Source organism: Eptesicus fuscus, chromosome 5 (assembly GCF_027574615.1).
Source record: "Eptesicus fuscus isolate TK198812 chromosome 5, DD_ASM_mEF_20220401, whole genome shotgun sequence".
NCBI lineage: Eukaryota > Metazoa > Chordata > Mammalia > Chiroptera > Vespertilionidae > Eptesicus > Eptesicus fuscus.
Genome location: NC_072477.1, coordinates 88,122,642 through 88,140,868, shown reverse-complemented (window position 1 = coordinate 88,140,868; position 18,227 = coordinate 88,122,642). Strand labels below are relative to the sequence as shown.

At 40.5% G+C, this 18,227-nt stretch overlaps 1 protein-coding gene across 7 annotated transcripts in view; it reads left to right on the top strand.

The window, feature by feature from the left end:
• The window catches only part of BAZ1A (bromodomain adjacent to zinc finger domain 1A), a 104,923-nt gene that overhangs the window by 9,987 nt on the left and 76,709 nt on the right, over positions 1 to 18,227 (top strand). For 6 of the 7 annotated variants that reach the window (XM_054716532.1, XM_054716534.1, XM_054716533.1 and 3 more), the window contains one exon: positions 4,584 to 4,862. The exons of the other annotated variant lie outside the window; for it this stretch is intronic. In XM_054716532.1, the coding sequence (XP_054572507.1) occupies positions 4,584 to 4,862 (279 nt within the window). The remainder of the gene's footprint in view (positions 1 to 4,583; positions 4,863 to 18,227) is intronic. 7 annotated transcript variants of the gene reach the window in all.

Genomic DNA, 18,227 nt, shown 5'->3' with positions numbered 1-18,227 from the left:
CCTGCAGACTCAAGGGTCCCAGGTTCGATTCCGGTCAAGGGCATGTACCTTGGTTGCGGGCACATCCCCAGTAGGGGGTGTGCAAGAGGCAGCTGATCGATGTTTCTCTCACATCGATGTTTCTAACTCTCTGTCCCTCTCTCTTCCTCTCTGTAAAAAATCAATAAAATATATTTTTTAAAAATAAATAAATAAATAAATAAATAATAATAAAGATGTGTAATAAGTGTACGATACATACTAGATTTTGAAGACTTAGTACCCCCAAAATATAAAAATAACTCAATATTGATTACATATTGAAATGCAAGTATTTTGGGATATATTGGATTAAATAAAATAGAAAATTAATTTCATTAGTGTTTCTTTAAAAAAAATTTTAATGTAGCCACTAGAAAATTTTAAGTTATATGTGTAGCTGGTGTTCTATTTCTGTTAGCGCTGTTTTAGAGACTAGTTAATATGTAAGGTACCTAGATTTGAAGTTTGTTTTTCTTAAATAGTACTGTAGTTTAAATTATTAGAAGTACACTTCATGTACTATATTACACTGAGTGGCCAGATTATTATGATCTCTGAATGCATAATAATCTTGCCACTCAATGTGTGTGTGTGTGTGTGTGTGTGTGTGTGTGTGTGTGTGTGTTAGAGGCCCAGTGCATGAATTCGTGCATGGGTGGGGTCCGGCCAGCCTGGCCAGGGGGAGGGGACATGGGCGGTTGGCTGGCCTGCCTGCTGGTCGAACTCCTGGTCAAGGGGACAATTTGCATATTAGCCTTTTATTATATAGGAGATACACTGAGTGGCCAGATTATTATGCATTCAGAGATCATAATAATCTGGCCATTCAGTGTATGTGCTAACCGTGTGGTGGCTTGGGAAGCTAAGTCTTACAGATATGTTTGTTTCTATAGAAAAAAAATTTAAACCTATAAAGTTGTCTAAGTAAATTGCAATTTTAGGCAGTAAAACAAATAAGACCTCTTTCAAGATCCATTCATTCGTTTTATTCTATACAATTGATATCCATCTATTGGGTATGTCTATTGCCTCTCTCTTAGCTTATATTACTTATCTGACATAGATTTTCTTGCTTATAAGAACCAGATTATATTCCTTTTTTCTCTCTGGCATTTCTTTCTTCAACTCTGTTCCCTTTACAACCTAACTCTTTAATGCCACTTCCTTCTAGTTTTTCTTGATCTTTTTTGCCTGCCTCTCCTCCTTTCCTTCCTTTGAATTCCCAAAGGATATCTGTCTCTGTATTATAAAGATAAGTAGAGGCCCAGTGCACAAAATTCGTGCACTTGGGGGGGGTCCCTCAGCCCAGCCTGCACCCTCTCGCAGTCCAGGAGCCCTTCGGGGAGTGGGCCTAAGCCGTCAGTCGGACATCCTTAGCGCTGCCAGGGAGGCAGGAGAGGCTCCTGCCACTGCTGCTGTGCTCGCCAGCATATTAGCCTTTAATTATATAAGACTAGAGGCCTGTTGCATGAAGATTCATGCAAGAATAGGCCTTCCTTCCCCTGGCTTCACTCCCGGCCACCCGGGAGCCTGCAAGTCCCCACTCCCGGACCACCCAGGAGCCTTCAAGTCCCCGCTCCTGGGCCGTCCGGGAGCCACCAAGTCCCCGTTCCCGGCTGGAGCACTGCTCCTGTAGCTCTCCCCACCCCTCTCCCCCTCATAGCAGGCATCCCGCCTGGCCTCTCCACGCTTGCATATGCAAATTACCCTGCCATCTTTATTGGGTTAATTTGCATACTCACTCCCAATTGGCTGTGGGAGTAGCGGAAGTACAGTCAATTTACATGTTTGTCTATTATTAGGTAAGACTAGAGGCCCAGTGCACGAAATTCATGCACGGGGTGGTGTGTGTTCCTCAGCCCAGCCTGCACCCTCTCCAATCTGGGACCCCTCAAGGGATGTCCAACTGCCCGTTTAGGCCTGATCCCACCTAAATGACAGTCGGACATCTCTCTCATAATCCAGGACTGCTGGCTCCCAACCGCTCGCCTGCCTGCCTGCCTGCCTGATTGCCCCTAACTGCTTCTGCCTGCCAGCCTTATCACCCCCTAACCTCTCCCCTACCAGCCTGATCGATGCCTAACTGCTCCCTTGCTGGCCCGATTACCCCTAACTGCCCTCCCTGGTCAGCCTGGTCACCCCTAACTGCCCTCCCCTGCCAGCCTGGTTGCCCTCAACTACCCTCCCCTGCTGGCCAGGTAACCCCTAACTGCCCTCCCCTGCAGGCCTGGTAACCCCTAACTGCCCTCCCCTGCAGGCCTGGTCCCCCCCAACTGCCCTCCCCTGCAGGCCTGGTCCCCCCCAAGCTGTCCTCCCCTGCAGGCCTGGTTGCCCCCAGCTGCCCTCCCCTGCAGGCCTGGTGCCCCCCCAATTGCCCTCCCTGCTGGCCCGGTGCCTCCCCAACTGCCCTCCTCTGCTGGCCTGGTAACCCCTAATTGCCCTCCCCTGCTGGCCTGGAGCCCCCCCCCCCCCCTGCCCTCCTCTGCTGGCCTGGTAACCCCTAAGTGCCCTCCCCTGCTGTTCTCATCGCCCACAACTGCCCTCCCCTGCAGGCCATCTTGTGGTGGCCATCTTGTGTCCACATGGGGGCAACCATCTTGTGTGTTGGAGTGATGGTCAATTTGCATATTACTCTTTTATTAGGATCCTTCTTTACTTTGTATTTTAATGATATACATCTATTATCTCCTCCACTAAAGCCAAGTCATGTAACTTGACTTATGTATGCTATCTCTTTAGATCTCATTTATGTTAAAGTATGAGTAGTTTCTCTTTATTTCCATATATTTCATTTTGTTGTTGTTGTTGTTCTACAGACAAATATACAAGTGAAAGTACCTTAATGGAATTACCTTTGGAGATCAGACTATATCAGGGATAACCTAAATAGATTTACTAACTGGGAAGTAAACACATACTTTTTAGAATGATGGGAGAAGGAAAGAAGGATTTCAAGAAGGAGAAAAAGTTAAAGAAGAGTGAATTATGTCGGTTACATGTAATTATTGCAAAGAAGACCAGAGTATGGGGGAGGGCACAGAATATGAATGCCTTAACATTTAGAGGCAACCATTGTTAACCCTATTGCATTTGTCTGATCTTTTCTATTTGAAAATATGTTTATTATAGCCCTGGCTGATGTGGCTCAGTTAGCTGGACGTCCTCCTGTGCACTGAAAGGTTGCCATTTTGATTCCTGATCAGGGCGCATGCCCAGGTTACAAGCTCAATCCCCCATAGAGGGTGCTTTTACATAGATGTTTCTCTCTCTTTCCTCCCTTCCTCTTTCTTAAAAAAAAAAATCAAAGTTTTTTAAAAAAGAAAATGTTTATTATTAAAATAATAGAAGTATATACTCCTTATAATTTAAACAGTGTAGAAATATTTAGAATTAACCAATTTTCCTTTTTCTTCCTTCTCAGTTCCTCCCTTTCTCTATAGGGACCATCTGTTTATCGTATTTGTATAAATACAAACCCTCTTGTTATTATAATCGGTGTATATGGATTGTGTTATTCACTAATTTGATTTTTTTCTACTTAAAATATACGAGAAATTTTTCCAAATTATAGATCTCTTGCATTTTAAAAGTGACAGGGTAGAATTTTTTTAAAGAAATGCCCATATTAAAAAATTCCAATAGTACAGAAAAGGATTGAGTAGAATGGTCACCCAGTACCATGCCTGTTACCTTGGTTTTTGTATATTGTTTCAGAAATATTTTATGCTTTTTAAGGTTCTCTTTCTTTTTCTTTAATTTTAACACAAATGGGACCATACTGTGTTATAGAAAAACCTGAACATTTTCCCCCTATTAACATATTATTTAAGAACTATTCTTATACTGTGTAATGACTATGATTTTTCAGCATATGAAGTACTATAACTTACTTAACCTTTCTGATTGTTAGATGCTTACATTTTCACTATTATGTTAAAGCCTTTTAAATTCATAGTTAAGCCCTAGCCGGTTTGGCTCAGTGGGTAGAGCATCAGCCTGCGGACTGAAAGGTCCCAGGTTCGATTCCATTCAAGGGCACATGCTCGGGTTGTGGTCTTGATCTCCAGTGTGGGGCGTGCAGGAGTAAGCCAATCAATAATTCTCTCTCATCATTGATGTTTCTATCTCTCTCTCCCTCTCCCTTCCTCTCTGAAATCAATAAAAATATATTTAAAAATTCATAGTTAAAAAATAAAATTCATAGTTAAGTGCTTGAATTGACTCCAGTGTTTGGATTGCTTTGGAGCAAAAGCTTAAAATTAGAAGAATGAAAAGGAAAGGTTGAGTTTATTTTCATTTGCACTTCCAGTTTCAAAAACTGATGGAAATCAAAGTCCAATTTTGGCTGAATGTACTTTTAAATTGCAAAATATAAATATCTAGTTTATTATACTTTTTCTCAGGTTTGTATTAATGTGTACGCTGACCAGTTACTAAACCCTTGTTTGAGTTCTATGATTCTATGTAAATTTTTGCAATAGAGGCACAATTATTTAATCAGCTTTTAATGTAAAATTTGTGAAATGATAGGTAATAGATTTTTATTTTTGTTTTTTAATCAGTGACTTTTTTGAACGAACCATTCTGTGCAACAGTCTTGTGTGGAGTTGTGCTGTGACGGGTAGACCTGGACTGACCTATCAGGAAGCACTTGAGTCAGAAAAAAGAGCAAGACAGAATCTTCAGAGTTTTCCAGAACCACTAATTATTCCAGTTTTATACTTGACCAACCTTACCCATCGTTCACGCTTACATGAAATTTGTGATGATATTTTTGCATATGTCAAGGATCGATATTTTGTCAAAGAAACTGTGGAAGTCATTAGGAACAATGGTGCAAGGTAAAGTACTTTTAATCTTTTCTTTTGATCTGCAGATACCCGCATTGCTTAAAATCCAGGATACACAAAAGGCTGAAATGAAGAAAGCTTCCCTTTTACTATCCTCCAGCTACCCTGCTACCCTCCCCACAGAGTCCTAGTGTTAGTTTCTTAGGTATTTTTCTAAAGCTAATATTTTTACAGACCACCAAAAACACGCACACGCACACACATACACACACAATCTCCTGCCCATTTAATACAAAAGGTAACACACTGTGTACTATACCTTTTTTCACTTAAAAATATCTTGAAGGTCAGTTCATAGCTTTATAAATCGCCTGCCTTCTCTTTTTTATTTACTACTGTATAATAAATTCCATTATATGGAAGTTTCATCTTTATTTAAAAGTAAAAAAGCCTTAGGTGAAGGTATCTGGTGTCCTCATTATGTTACCTGATAGTTTAATATGCTTGTTTTTCATGCTGATTTTAGTGGTTCCTTTGATGAGGACTGAGTTTTGTGTACTTCACTAAGTTCTCTTCTCTTTTACCCTGGTCTTTAAGAAAAAAAGTGGATTTTTCATATATGAAAATTTTAAATGACATTATCTATGGTACTAAATTAAAAATTATCACTGCTTTTCTGAAGCATTTATGATTGGCTAGTCACTGATATTCATCATAATCACCTTTATTTGCATTAAAACTTAGTACAGTCTTCTTTGCTTTTAGGGCAGAGTCTATAAAATGTTTTTTGGTTCCTTTTTCCCACCTCTATATTGGCTTGAATGCAGATGTTTTTTCTTTCTGAATTTTAAACGTTAGCAATCAAAAGTTATTTTATTATGTTCTTTATTTTATTTTGGAGAATTACCATGAGTTTATATGTAATTTCAGAATAATGTCTTAAAATATTATAATCCATTTAGTTATTAAATGCTATTATGAATAAATCTTAAAAAGCCAAGAGGTTTTTATATTAAGATCTAAATTTGTTTGGATTTGATTTTGATGAATAATTGGATACTTTTTAAAATTAATTGTAGAAGCAACAAATGGTAAAAATTGAAGAATTTTTCGTGTCTAGAAAAAGTTCTATCTTTTAGAAAAAGTTATATCTTTAGCCCTAGCTGGTTTGGCTCAGTGGATACAGTGTCAACCTGTGGACTGAAGGGTCCCAGGTTCAATTCCAGTCAAGGGCACATGCCCAGGTTGCAGGCTTGATCCCCAGTAGGGGGTGTGCAGGGGGCAGCCGATCAGTGATTCTCTCTCATCACTGATGTTTCTCTCTCTTTCTCCCTCTCCCTTCTTCTCTGAAATCAATAATAATAATTTTAAAAAAGTTATATCTTTATTTTGGGGGGAGAGATTAACATGTCACCAGTAATCTCACCAAGAACATACCCTTTTTAAAAAGAGATCAAATTATAAATACTGTTTTGGAGTATGTTTTATGGTTTTTGGTGATATACTTAGAAAACAGATTTTTGTGTTCTATCTATATCATCAAAAGAAATAATAGGATCATTTCTGGGGAGGATGGTTTTTTTCTTCTTATAGTCACTGTTTTTATTTGACTTATGCCAGAAATGTTTTCTGAATTATAAATCATTGAGATGCATTAAACTTTAACATTAGGAATATAGCTCACATCTAAAAATGTATTGGTTCATTGTGTTTTGTATAGTTTTTTTGGAATACTTTAAAAATGGACTTCAGGTATTTATAGCTGTTAACAGTAGTATACTAGGTTATATTGTAGAAATAGAAAATTTGGGAGTCACAATTATCAGGAAACATACCTCTTCTTGCTTAAGAAGCCTTTAAATTACAAAGTATAAGAAATTAGTATTTTTCTGCAAACTTTTAAAGCTTAATTTTCATAATACACATTGACCATTCTTAATCTTTATGCAGGAAAGGAGAAATTGTGGAAGACTCCTTACTTTTTGCCTTTAGCAGGAGGCTCAGGAAGTAATATTATGAGTCTAGCCAACTTTGCTCTCAGCTCAGGCCCAGATATTTTTGATTGCTCTGATATTGTGTTTCACATGTTGCTTAGTGATTGTAAGTATCACTTATAGGCTAGACACTGGTTTGGTACTGGGGATACAATAAGGATTAAGATGCCCTTTAAGATTCAGTTAAGAAAGAGACAAACATTTCAACTTGCCAAGTATTAAAATTAATGTATGAATGAAGTAATTCAGGAGCATTCAGGTCCAGAATGCCATAAAGGCTAGCCCTGGGTTCCCTGCTCTCATGCTAACACTAGATATTTTAGTTTTTTAGTCTTTGCCAGATCTGATGATATCTCAGTGTTTATTTGTTTGTTCAGGTTCTTTGCCCATTTTTCTTTTGGCTTGTTTGTCTTCAGTAGATTTGTGAGAGCTATTATTAAATACTAGGCATATTATACCTCTCTCTTACTATTGCAAATATTTTTCCATTTCACTTTTTGTTTTTTCTTAAAGATGCAGTTAATGTAAATTTTTAAAAATGTGTATGAACAATATAATTAAGGAATAAAGAATAAACGTGCAATCACTAGTCATGCATTTACCACTTGGCTTTAATAGAATATTTTTATCTTTGATTTTTGTTTATAGTTTGGGAAAAATTATAAATTTCTAATTTTATGGGAGGCAGAATAGTGTGATAGTGAAGGATCTAGGCTTTGGAGTCAGACTGCCTTTTTGAACAATGACATCCTTTCAGGTTATTATGAGACTAAAATGAGACTATGTTGGGGGGGGTACACATTTTGAATTGCTACATAAATAGAATATAGTAGTAGCATTTTACCATGGGGGTGAGGTGGGATGATAAGGCTACTATTAGCCAAATAGGCTTATATGGAAGTTAATATTTTTCTTCTATCACTCACTAGCTTTTCTATTAAAAATTAAATTTTATGTTATAATTAAGCTTCAAGCCTGACTTAAGATTTCTGCTACTTTAAATCCTAAGTTTCTGAGTACACCCTTTCCTTTTACCCTTTTCACTTAAATCTCAGAATAATTTTAATATATAAACTTGCCTAATGACTAGATTTCCTTTTGGTTGGAATTGTGCCTCTACCACCTACTTACCACCTGCATAACATTTGGGAAAATATTTAACATCTCTCCTTTGCACACTTAGTAGAATTATTGTGAAGATTAACTGAGATGCTGTATGTGAAGTGCCAGGCACATAGCAAGTGCTCAATAAATAAGTTAAAAAGTCCGTCTTTTTCCATTTTGATTTTTGAGTTCTCTGTCATGCTTATAAACTCTTATTCTAATTGTAGTTTCTGGGATTTTTATTTGGGTTTTTGTTTTTATAAATTGGATTATAGGGTGGTGGTCTAAACTGTTTGGGTAGCCAAAGGCCTTATCAAGTCAGTGACCATTCCTATGTTTCTGGCACCTTGAAATAGTGCTGTTCTGTCCTGTGGGGACAGCTTTTAAGATGACTCTTGTAATGTGTTCTCTTGCTTCCACATGTAGTGGTGAGAGTGTCTGTCCCCTTTAATAAACCATAGTCAATAGTCTTGATTTCATTATTATACTAGAGGCCCAGTGCATGAAATTTGTGCACTGGGGGGAGCGGGGGGTCCCTTAGCCCGGCCTGCGCCCTCTCGCAGTCCAGGGCTCTTGCAGTCCAGGACCCCTTGCTCCTTACCGCCTGCCTGCAGCAGAGGCGGGAGAGGCCCCCACCACTGCCACTGTGCTCGCCAGTCATGAGCCTGGCTTCTGGCTGAGTGGTGCTCCCCCTGTGGGAGTGCACTGACCACCAGGGGGCAGCTACTGCATGGAGCATCTGCCCCCTGGTGGTCAGTGCACGTCATAGTGACCGGTCATTCTGCTGTTTGGTTAATTTGCATATTAGGGTTTTATTATATAGGATAGGATTAGTGGCTTCCCTTGCTGTTTTCCATGGAGATATTTTAAGGGATAATATATTAGGTACAGGCTGCTGCAACCCAGTAAAATAAAGATCTTTGTAAATTAATATTAGAAAAGGAAAAAAAAAACAAACAACTCCTATCCTATTACATTAATATGGGGAAATGCGTTGGCATGTTTGTCATTTGGACTGTGTTCTAGACCCGCAAGAATACATGTCCCTTCTGGCTTCACATTTACTTTGCAGTTAATGTAAAGTTTGTGTAACTTTTGGAATTGAGTTCAATTTTAAGATGATGGAAGTGGTAAGATCCTGGCATCCTCAAAGAGGGGCTAGGGTAAATCCAGCTTCTGTGATGAGAGAAAATCCAGGTTGAATTTCCTAAGTATTCTATTGTTGTTTTTCATTCTCACCTGAGGACACATTTATTGATTTGAGAGAGAGAGAGAGAGAGAAGAGAGAGAGAGAGAGAGAGAGAGAGACATCGATCATTTGCCTCCCAATCATGCCTCAACCGGGGACTGACCCTGCAACCCAGGTATTAGCCCTGATTTAGAATTGAACCCACAGCCTTTTGGTGTATGAAACCACTCTCCAACCAGCTGAGCCCCCCGCCCAAGGCATTCCTGTTGATTTTTATTTGTAGACTTCTTTGGCCTTTATTCCTTGCTGTGGCATGAGGTTTTTTGGTAGGGGACTTATTTAGAGAAATAAATGAATTTCTCCCAGTAACTGAGTAATAGCAGGCATTTACATGAGGTCCATTAGTATAAGGTATCTGTGCTCCCACTCCCACCTTTCATTCTTTCTCCACAAAATGTGAAGTTGCAAGAATTTGCTTACATGGTACACACATTTTCATCTCTCTGCTTTTTGTTGTTGTTAAATGAGCGCCATAAAATTTGCCTACTTAAAAGGTTCAATTCAGTGGGTTTTCGTATATTCACAAAGTTATGAGGCTGTCACCACTACCTAATTACGGAATATTGTCATCACCCCAAGAAGTCCTGTTTTAGCAGACACTACCAACTATCCTCTCCCCTCAGCCCATGGCAACCACTAATCTATTTTTTGTCTCTGGATTTGCCTATTCTGGACATCTCATATAAATGGAATCATAATATGTATCCTTCTGTGTGGTTTCTTTCACTTACTATAATGTTTTCAAGGTTCATCCGCATTGTAGATCTATCAGTGTTTTATTTCTTTTTATTGATAAACTAGAGGCCCGGTGCACAAAATTCGTGCATGGGAGGGTGTCCCTCCGCCCGGCCTGCACCCTCTCCAATCTGGGATCCCTCGGGGGATGTCCGGCTGCTGCAGGATTGGGCCTAAACTGGCAGTCGGACATCCCTCTCACAATTCGGGACCGCTGGCTCCTAACTGCTCACCTGCCTGCCTGCCTGAGCTTCCCTAACCACTCTGCCTGCCTGCCTGATCACTCCTAACCACCTCTGCCTCAGCCCTTGCCACCATGGCTTTGTCCAGAAGGATGTCCAGAAGACGTCTGGTCTATCCTGTCTAATTAGCATTTTACCCTTTTATTAGTATAGATTCTGCTATATATATCTATTACATTTTGTCTATCTCTTCATCAGTTTGTGGATACTTGGGTTGTTTTCACTTTTGAGCTACTATAAATAACTAGAGGCCTGATGCATGAAAATCGTGCAAGAGTAAGCCTTCCCTTTTCTGGCTGCTGGCACTGGCTTTCCTCTGGTACCCGGGACCCAGGCTTCCCTCCGGCTGCCGGCTGGCACCTGAGACCCGGGCTTCCCTCACAGCCCTGGCTTCGTCGGGAAGGTTGTCTGGAAGGACGTCTGATCTAATTAGCATATTACGCTTTTATTATATAGGATGCTATTAAGAACATTCATGTACAAACTTTTGTTTGAACATATGTTTTCAGTTCTCTTGGGTATATGTCTAGTATTCTAGTAACTGCTAAGTCATATGGTAACTGTGTTGGATGGAGGAACATCCAAGATGTTTTCCAAAGCAGCTGTGTCACTTTACATTCCCAGTTGCAATGTATGAGAGTTCTAGTTTCTCCATATGCTCACCAAGTAATATGTATAGACAATTTGGTATTGTGCATCTTTTTTATTTTGCCATCCTAGTGAGTGTGAAGTGGTATCTCACTGTAGTTTTGATTTACATTTCCCTAATGACTAATTATGTTGAGTATTATTTCATGTGCTTATTGATCATTTGAATATCTTCTTTGGAGAAATGTCTATTCTGGTCCTTTGCCCATTAAAAAATATATTTTTATTGATTTCAGAGAGGAAGGGAGCGGGAGAGAGAGATAGAAACATCAATGATGACAGAGAATCATGGATCAGCTGCCACCTGCATGCCTCCTACTGGGGATCAAGTCTACAACCCAGACATGTGCCCTGACTGGGAATTGAATCGTGACCTTCTGGTTCATAGGTCGATGCTCAACCACTGAGCCATGCTGGTCAGGCCCTTTACCCTTTTAAAATGGGTTATTTATATTTTTATTACAATAGTTGTAAGTGTTCCTTGTTTTTTGATACTAAGGAGCAGATATATGATTTATTCCATTCTTTGGAATTGCCTTTTCACTTTCTTGATAGTACCATTTGTAGCAGCCTCTCTTTTTGCTTTTAACTTTCGTTTCTACTTGTCACTACCATCTACCTTGTGTTTCTATCTCTTTGGTAGTACTTACTAGTGGTCCTAAAGACTGCTTCATCCATTGACATGAGAGTTACTAGAAAGAATATGTTAAGTTACAAAGGAATGGGATAGGGGGTGAATTAATATAGGTTCTCTGTATCTTCTCCCCTCAGTATTCTTTTCTTAGTGTCTCATTACTTTTAGGTATTCCTCCCCATTTTCTTTTTCATCTCACAAGTATAGATTAGGTGCTTCCCTCCCCACCAAGACTTAACCCTTTGCACTCGCTTGCTTTTTTCTCGAGCTGCTACCGATGCTAACTAACCGTGTCGAGTCACACTCGACATCCGAGTGCAAAAGGTTAATGATTTAAAATAAGCAATCAGTTAACAGATTCTTCTAGAAGATCCTTTGTCATTGCTATGACAGAGGTAGTAAAGACAACAACTGACTACTTGACTGAGTCAACAGTTTAGTTCTTTATCCTCCCCATCCTGATAAACACCCAGCATGCCTGCCAATCATGCTGACATTAGTTCTCTGCTACTTCCTTAGAGCCTACAGGAGAAGTGAAAAGATGGGTAGTGTTCTTGTGAAAAGAATATTAAACTTGGAGTCAGGTCTATTAATTCTTAACGAGCTACCAGATGCTTTGTGTGCACATTGTATTAGCAGAGATAAGGCAAAAGTTTACTGTTTCATTTACAGATGAGGAAACAGAGATCTAAAGAAGTTAAATATTTTTTTTAATTGTTCAATCTATATTTACTGATCTGCTATTTACTTGCACTGTTCTAGACACTGGAGATATAGCAGTGAACAAAAAGTCATGGAGCTTCTATTCCAGCTTTTTACAAGTAGTCAGTGGTAGGATTTAAATTCAGGTATGGCTGACTTACAAAATCATTTCTTTCAATTTATCACTGTCTCCTTGGTTTTGGATTCTACCTTTATGATTAGCTGTGTGGCTCTGAGCAAGTAATTTAAACTCTTTAAGCTTTAGTTTTTTTCATCTGTTAAATTGCCTCATGGGATGAAATGACATAATGAATGTGAATTTTTTAAAGCTAAATATTGTCATTTGATGTATATTGTAAGTATTTGAATGTGTTCATTGAGGGCCATGCAGTTAGGGTTTTTTTGTTTGGTTTGGTTTTTGTTTTGAGAGATGCCAGTAGTGATGTGGGGCTCTAATAGCTGGCTAAGCCACTGTTGCTTGGAATCAAATTTCCCTGTTTGAAACTCTGAAAGGAAACCCCACAGTTAACAATTTCAGTGTCTTTGAAAGATGCAATTGTTGTTTCTGAAGACGTTCATCCCACGTTTATATATGGTCTTCTGAAAAACACTACATAAGCAGATTTTAACCCTACCAGACCGCTGTCCTGATTTTTCGGTTATTTCCGAATGGCCTAGTACATGAAAAAAATGCATCAGAAACTAAAAATAAGCAACCAATCGTGATCAAACCTCATGGTTAGCCATTGCAAATGTCTGCCCCCAGGTGTTTGAATTGACTTTGTGTGGTTTGACGTGAAAAAATTCTGAAAATTCACAATGAAACGAGCGGCTGATGAACAAATCGCCCAGGGGCTCAGGTCTGGTAGGGTTAAGGCATCTAAGTTTCATTTCACTTTATAGCCTATCTAATAAAGAGGTAGTATGCAAATTGACCGTCACTCCAACCCACAAGATGGCCACCTCCATGTGGCCAAAGATGGCTGCCCCATGTGGACACAAGATGGCCACCACAAGATGGCCAGCAGGGAAGGGCAGTTGTGAGCGATCAGGCCAGCAGGGGAGGGCAGTTGGAGGGGACCAGGCCTGCAGGGGAGGGCAGTTTGGGGGACCAGACTGTAGGGGAGGGCAGTTGGAGGTGACCAGGCCAGCAGGGAAGAGCAGTTAGGGGTGGCCAGGTCTGCAGGGGAGGGCAGTTGGGGGTGACCAGGCTGGCAAGGGAGGGAAGTTAGGGGTGACCGGGCCCACGGGGGAGGGTAGTTAGGGATGATCAGGCCAGCAGAGGAGGGCAGTTAGGGGCAGTTGGGCTGGCAGGGGAGTGGTTAGGGGGTGATCACACTGGCAGGCAGAAGCGGTTAAGGGCAATCAGGTAGGCAGGCAGGTGAGCGGTTGGGAGCCAGCAGTCCTGGATTGTGTGAGGGATTTCTGACTGTCTGACGGGCAGTCAGACATCCCTCAAGGGGTCCCAGATTGGAGAGGGTGCAGGCTGGGCTGAGGGACACCCCCCTTCCATGCACGAATTTCGTGCACCAGGCTTCTAGTCCTATCTAATAAAGAGGGAATATGCTAATTGACCCTCACATCGTCGCAAAGATGGCGGCGCCCACAGCCAATAAGGCGGGAATATGCTAATTGACTGCCATGCCCTCAAAGATGGCGGCACCCAGTCCCCTCAGTCCCCCAGCCGCCCAGGGCTGGCCCGAGGTGCAGGCAGCCCAGGGCTGCCTGAGGCTCAGGTAACCAGGGCTGACCGAGGCTTGCACTGCTGGTAGTGGCAGCAGCAGAGGTGTGATGGGGGCGTTGCCTTCCTGTGATCACCGAATCACCTCCCGCCCCTGAGGACTCCCGGACTGTGAGAGGGGGCAGGCTGGGCTGAAGAACTCCCCCCTCCAGTACATGAATTTTAGGAATGGAGAGGGAGAGATAGAAACATCAGTGATGAGAGTCATTGATCAACTGCCCCTTGCACACTCCACACTGGGCATGTGACCTGAGCAGGAATTGAACTGTGACCTCCCAATTCATAGGTAGATGCTCAACCGCTGAGCCAGTGTCTTTGAAAGATGCAGTTGTTGTTTCTGAAGACATTCATCCCACGTTTATATATGGTCTTCTGAAAAACACTACATAAGCAGATTTTAACCCTACCAGACCGCTGTCCTGATTTTTCGGTAATTTCTGAATTGCCTAGTACATGAAAAAATGTACTAAATACACAATTATATTTTGACTCAGTTTTTCAGTTTCTCTCAAACTCTACTCCTATCTTTGGAATGAATAACTCAACAGTCCAAAATGTTTATTTGTTGTACAATTTCTATCTCCTTTTTAACAAGCCTGATATATATCATTGTTTAGTGAAGGATTGGGAGGTTGGTGAGCTAGAGAACTCAAATGTTTGCATGATAATAAATCCATCTTCTGTCACCTACCATGGAATTGGAGAGTTGAATTAGAAAAAAAAGGAGGTAGAAATTGTACAACAAATAAACATTTTGGACTGTTGAGTTATTCATTCCAAAGATAGGAGTAGAGTTTGAGAGAAACTGAAAAACTGAGTCAAAATATAATTGTGTATTTAGTACATTTTTTTAAAAAATAAAAGAACTTTGGGCAACCTGTTTTCAGACATTTTACAAGCACAGTCAAGATATTCTGGGAGCTGAAAGAGTTCATGGAGATTTGAAGCAACAGGTGTGAGAAGGTACTTCTAAAAGTTGGTATACTGGCAGCAACAAGAATTGGCACCTAATAGCAAAGCAGGAAGTGGAATAAACATTAACTACGAAGTATACTGGCCTGGCTCAGTATATAATTTGGTAGCATTAGGAGACATTGCAGAATTGAAACTGTGCTTTTAAATTAAAATTTCATTTTAATTCTCAGATATTAATAACTAACCCAAAATTTTTAAAAAGTTATATACTCCTTGGTATTTACCTAAATGAGTTGGAAACTTATGACCACACAAAACCTGAATACAAATGTTTATAGCTGCTTTATTAATAATTGCCAAAACAGAAGCAATCAGAATGTCCTTTAGTAGTTGAATGAATAAATAAACTGTGGTACATCTAGACCAGGGGCGGGGAACCTATGGCCATTTGGATATTTATAACATCATTCGAGGCCCATTCAAAATTATCATCTTAAAAATTAGCCTGCTGTATTTGATCAGACATTTAATTAACTCACCCCTAATGCTTTGGCAGGGACAGACCAAATGATTTCTTGGGTCTTATACGGCCTGGAGGCCAGACGTGGTCTAGACAATGATTTATTCAGTACTAAAAAGAAATGAGCTATCAAACCATGAGAAGACATGGAGGAACCTTAAATGGATATTGTTAAGTGAAAGAAGCCAATCCAAAAGGTATACCGTATTTTCCGGTGTATAAGACAACTTTTTAACCCAGGAAAATCTTCTATACGCCCAGTCGCCGGAAAATATGGTATATGGTATGATTCCAACTATGACATTCTAAAAAAGGCAAAACTATGGAGACAGTAAAAAGATCAGTGGTTGCCAGGATTGATAGAGATGAATTGGTGGAGCACAGAGAATGTTTAAGGCAGTGAAAATACTCTGTATGGTACTATAATGATGGATACATGTTATACATTTGTCCAAACACATAGAATGTACAACACCAAGAGTGAACTTTAATGTAAACTATGGATTTTAGTAATGATGATGTATTAATGTAGGTTCATCAGTTATAATAAATGTTCTACCCTAGTGGGGGATATTGATAATTGGAGAGGCTATGCATGTGTGGGGGCAGAGAATATATGTTTTCCTTTCATATTTGCTATGAACCTAAAACTGCTTTATAAAACTAAAGTCTTTAAATTTTAAAAAATTGTGTGCTCTGGTTATTGAAACTGAAGTTTATATATTTTTTAAATCTGTTTTTTTCCTATAAAGATTCATATGTATCAGAGAAAAGTACAAAAGGTGAAGGCACTTTTCCCAATTGGGCTAAATCAGTAAAATAGCAGAAGTGGATTTATATCAAAGAGTTTCATTTGTAGCTAGGTTTCCCCAAATATTATCCCAATAACATTTAGATTTAAAATTTATAAAATGTTATCTAGTCAAGAAGGTTAAAAGATCACTGTTAAGTATTGTTTTTAGAACTGCCTTGTAAAATAAAGATTGTAGATACTTTTCCCAATCTTACCGACTGATACCAATTTTGGCTTCAAATAATGACCAATCAGAGCTCTTAACTATTGAAAAATTAAAGTATATTTCCTGTGGCTATGTTGCATTGGTGGATTGCTTCAAGCAATTTAGTCTAATCAAGTAAGAGAAAATTAGCATAGCCTATCATACAGAAAGTAGGCATTTAATATATATTAGAATTGGAAATGAGAAAATGGACTTTTTATCTTTAGGTTCTTTTTTATATTACTAACCTAAATGGTATTAGTGAAACATAATTAATTAAAATGCATTCATATTTAGGACAAAGAGAAATACTAAATATATTGAGAAGATAGTAGGAACAAAGGATATGTGAATAAAAAATAGTTATTTTTATTTAAACATACATGCTTGGGTGTCATTGACTGGGTGCAGGTGGGATTAATCAAAGAGAAATTTTTGGAAAAGTTATTTGACTAGAATTTGAAGGCAGAGAAAAAATATAAATTAGTAAAAAGGATTAAAGGCTTCTTATTTAGGTGCAAAGATCATAATTTTTATCAACATAAATTTATTATAGCTCTACTAGAGGCCCGGTGCATGGAATTTGTGCACGGAGGGGGGGGCTGTCCCTCAGCCCAGCCTGCACCCTCTCCAATCTGGGACATCCCTCTCACAATCCAGGACTGCTGTCTCCAAACTGCTCACCTGCCTGCCTTCCTGATTGCCCCTAACCGCTTCTGCCTGCCAACCTGATCACCCCCTAACCACTCCCCTGCCAGCCTGATTGATGCCTAACTGCTCCCCTGCCAGCCTTTTTGCCCCTAACTGCCCTCCCCTGCAGGCCTGGTCACCCCTAACTGCCCTCCCCTGCAGGCCTGGTCCCCCCCAACTGCTCTCCACTGCAGGCCTGGGTCCCCCCCAACTGCCCTCCTCTACCGGCCTGGTCACTCCTAACTGCCCTCCCCTGCAGGCTTGATCACCCCCAACTGCCCTCCCTTGTAGGCCTGGTCCCTCCCAACTGCCCTCCCCTGCTGGCCATCTTGTGGCGGCCATCTTGTGTCCACATGGGGTCAGGATCTTTGACCACATGGGGGCAGCCATCTTGTGTGTTGGAATGATGGTCAATCTGCATATTATTCTTTTATTAGATAGGTTAGAGGCCTGGTGCATGGGGGGGGGGGCAGCTGGTTTGCCCTGAAGGATGTACCGGATCAGGGTGGGGGTTCCCTTGGGGCTTGGGGCGACCTGGGCGAGGGGCCTGTGGTGGTTTGCAGGCTGGCCACGCTCCCTGGCGACCCAAGCGGAGGCCCTGGTATCTGGGGTTTATTTATCTTCTACAATTGAAACTTTGTAGCCTGGAGTGGAGGCCAAGGCAGGCCAGGGCTTCAGAAGCTTGGCTTCCTCCATTGCCAGGGGCAACCCTAGCCTCCTGCTCTTTCCAGCTCTGTGACTGCCGCCATTTCTGTTTGGAATTATTTATCTTCTATCATTGAAATTTTGTAGCCTTGAGTGGAGGCCTAGGCTGGAAAGGGCAGGCGGAAAGCTTGGCTTCCTCCATTGCCAGGGAAACCCAAGCCTCCCTCCTGCTCTCTGTGGCTGCAGCCATCTTGGTTGGGTTTATTTGCATATTCGCTCCTGATTGGCTTGTGGGTGTAGCGAAGATACAGTCGATTTGCATATTACTCTTTTATTAGCTAGGATTTCAGAAAAAAGGCTTTCTGTTGGTCAGCTTACACCACTGACCTTTTAAGGTCAAAATTTCTGTTCTCAGCCAAGGAGAGTGCTAAAAAAATCCCAAAATTGTTGTTTTTAATCTTTTGTTCCCAATAACCCTAATATGTCAATGATATAATTTTTACTAGAACCAAAAAGGAGGCTTTTGGGACAGCTAGAGTTTTTTGTTTTCTTTTGTTTTTGGAATTCTAAGTTAGAGTGGTACTCATCTTCTTTAGATA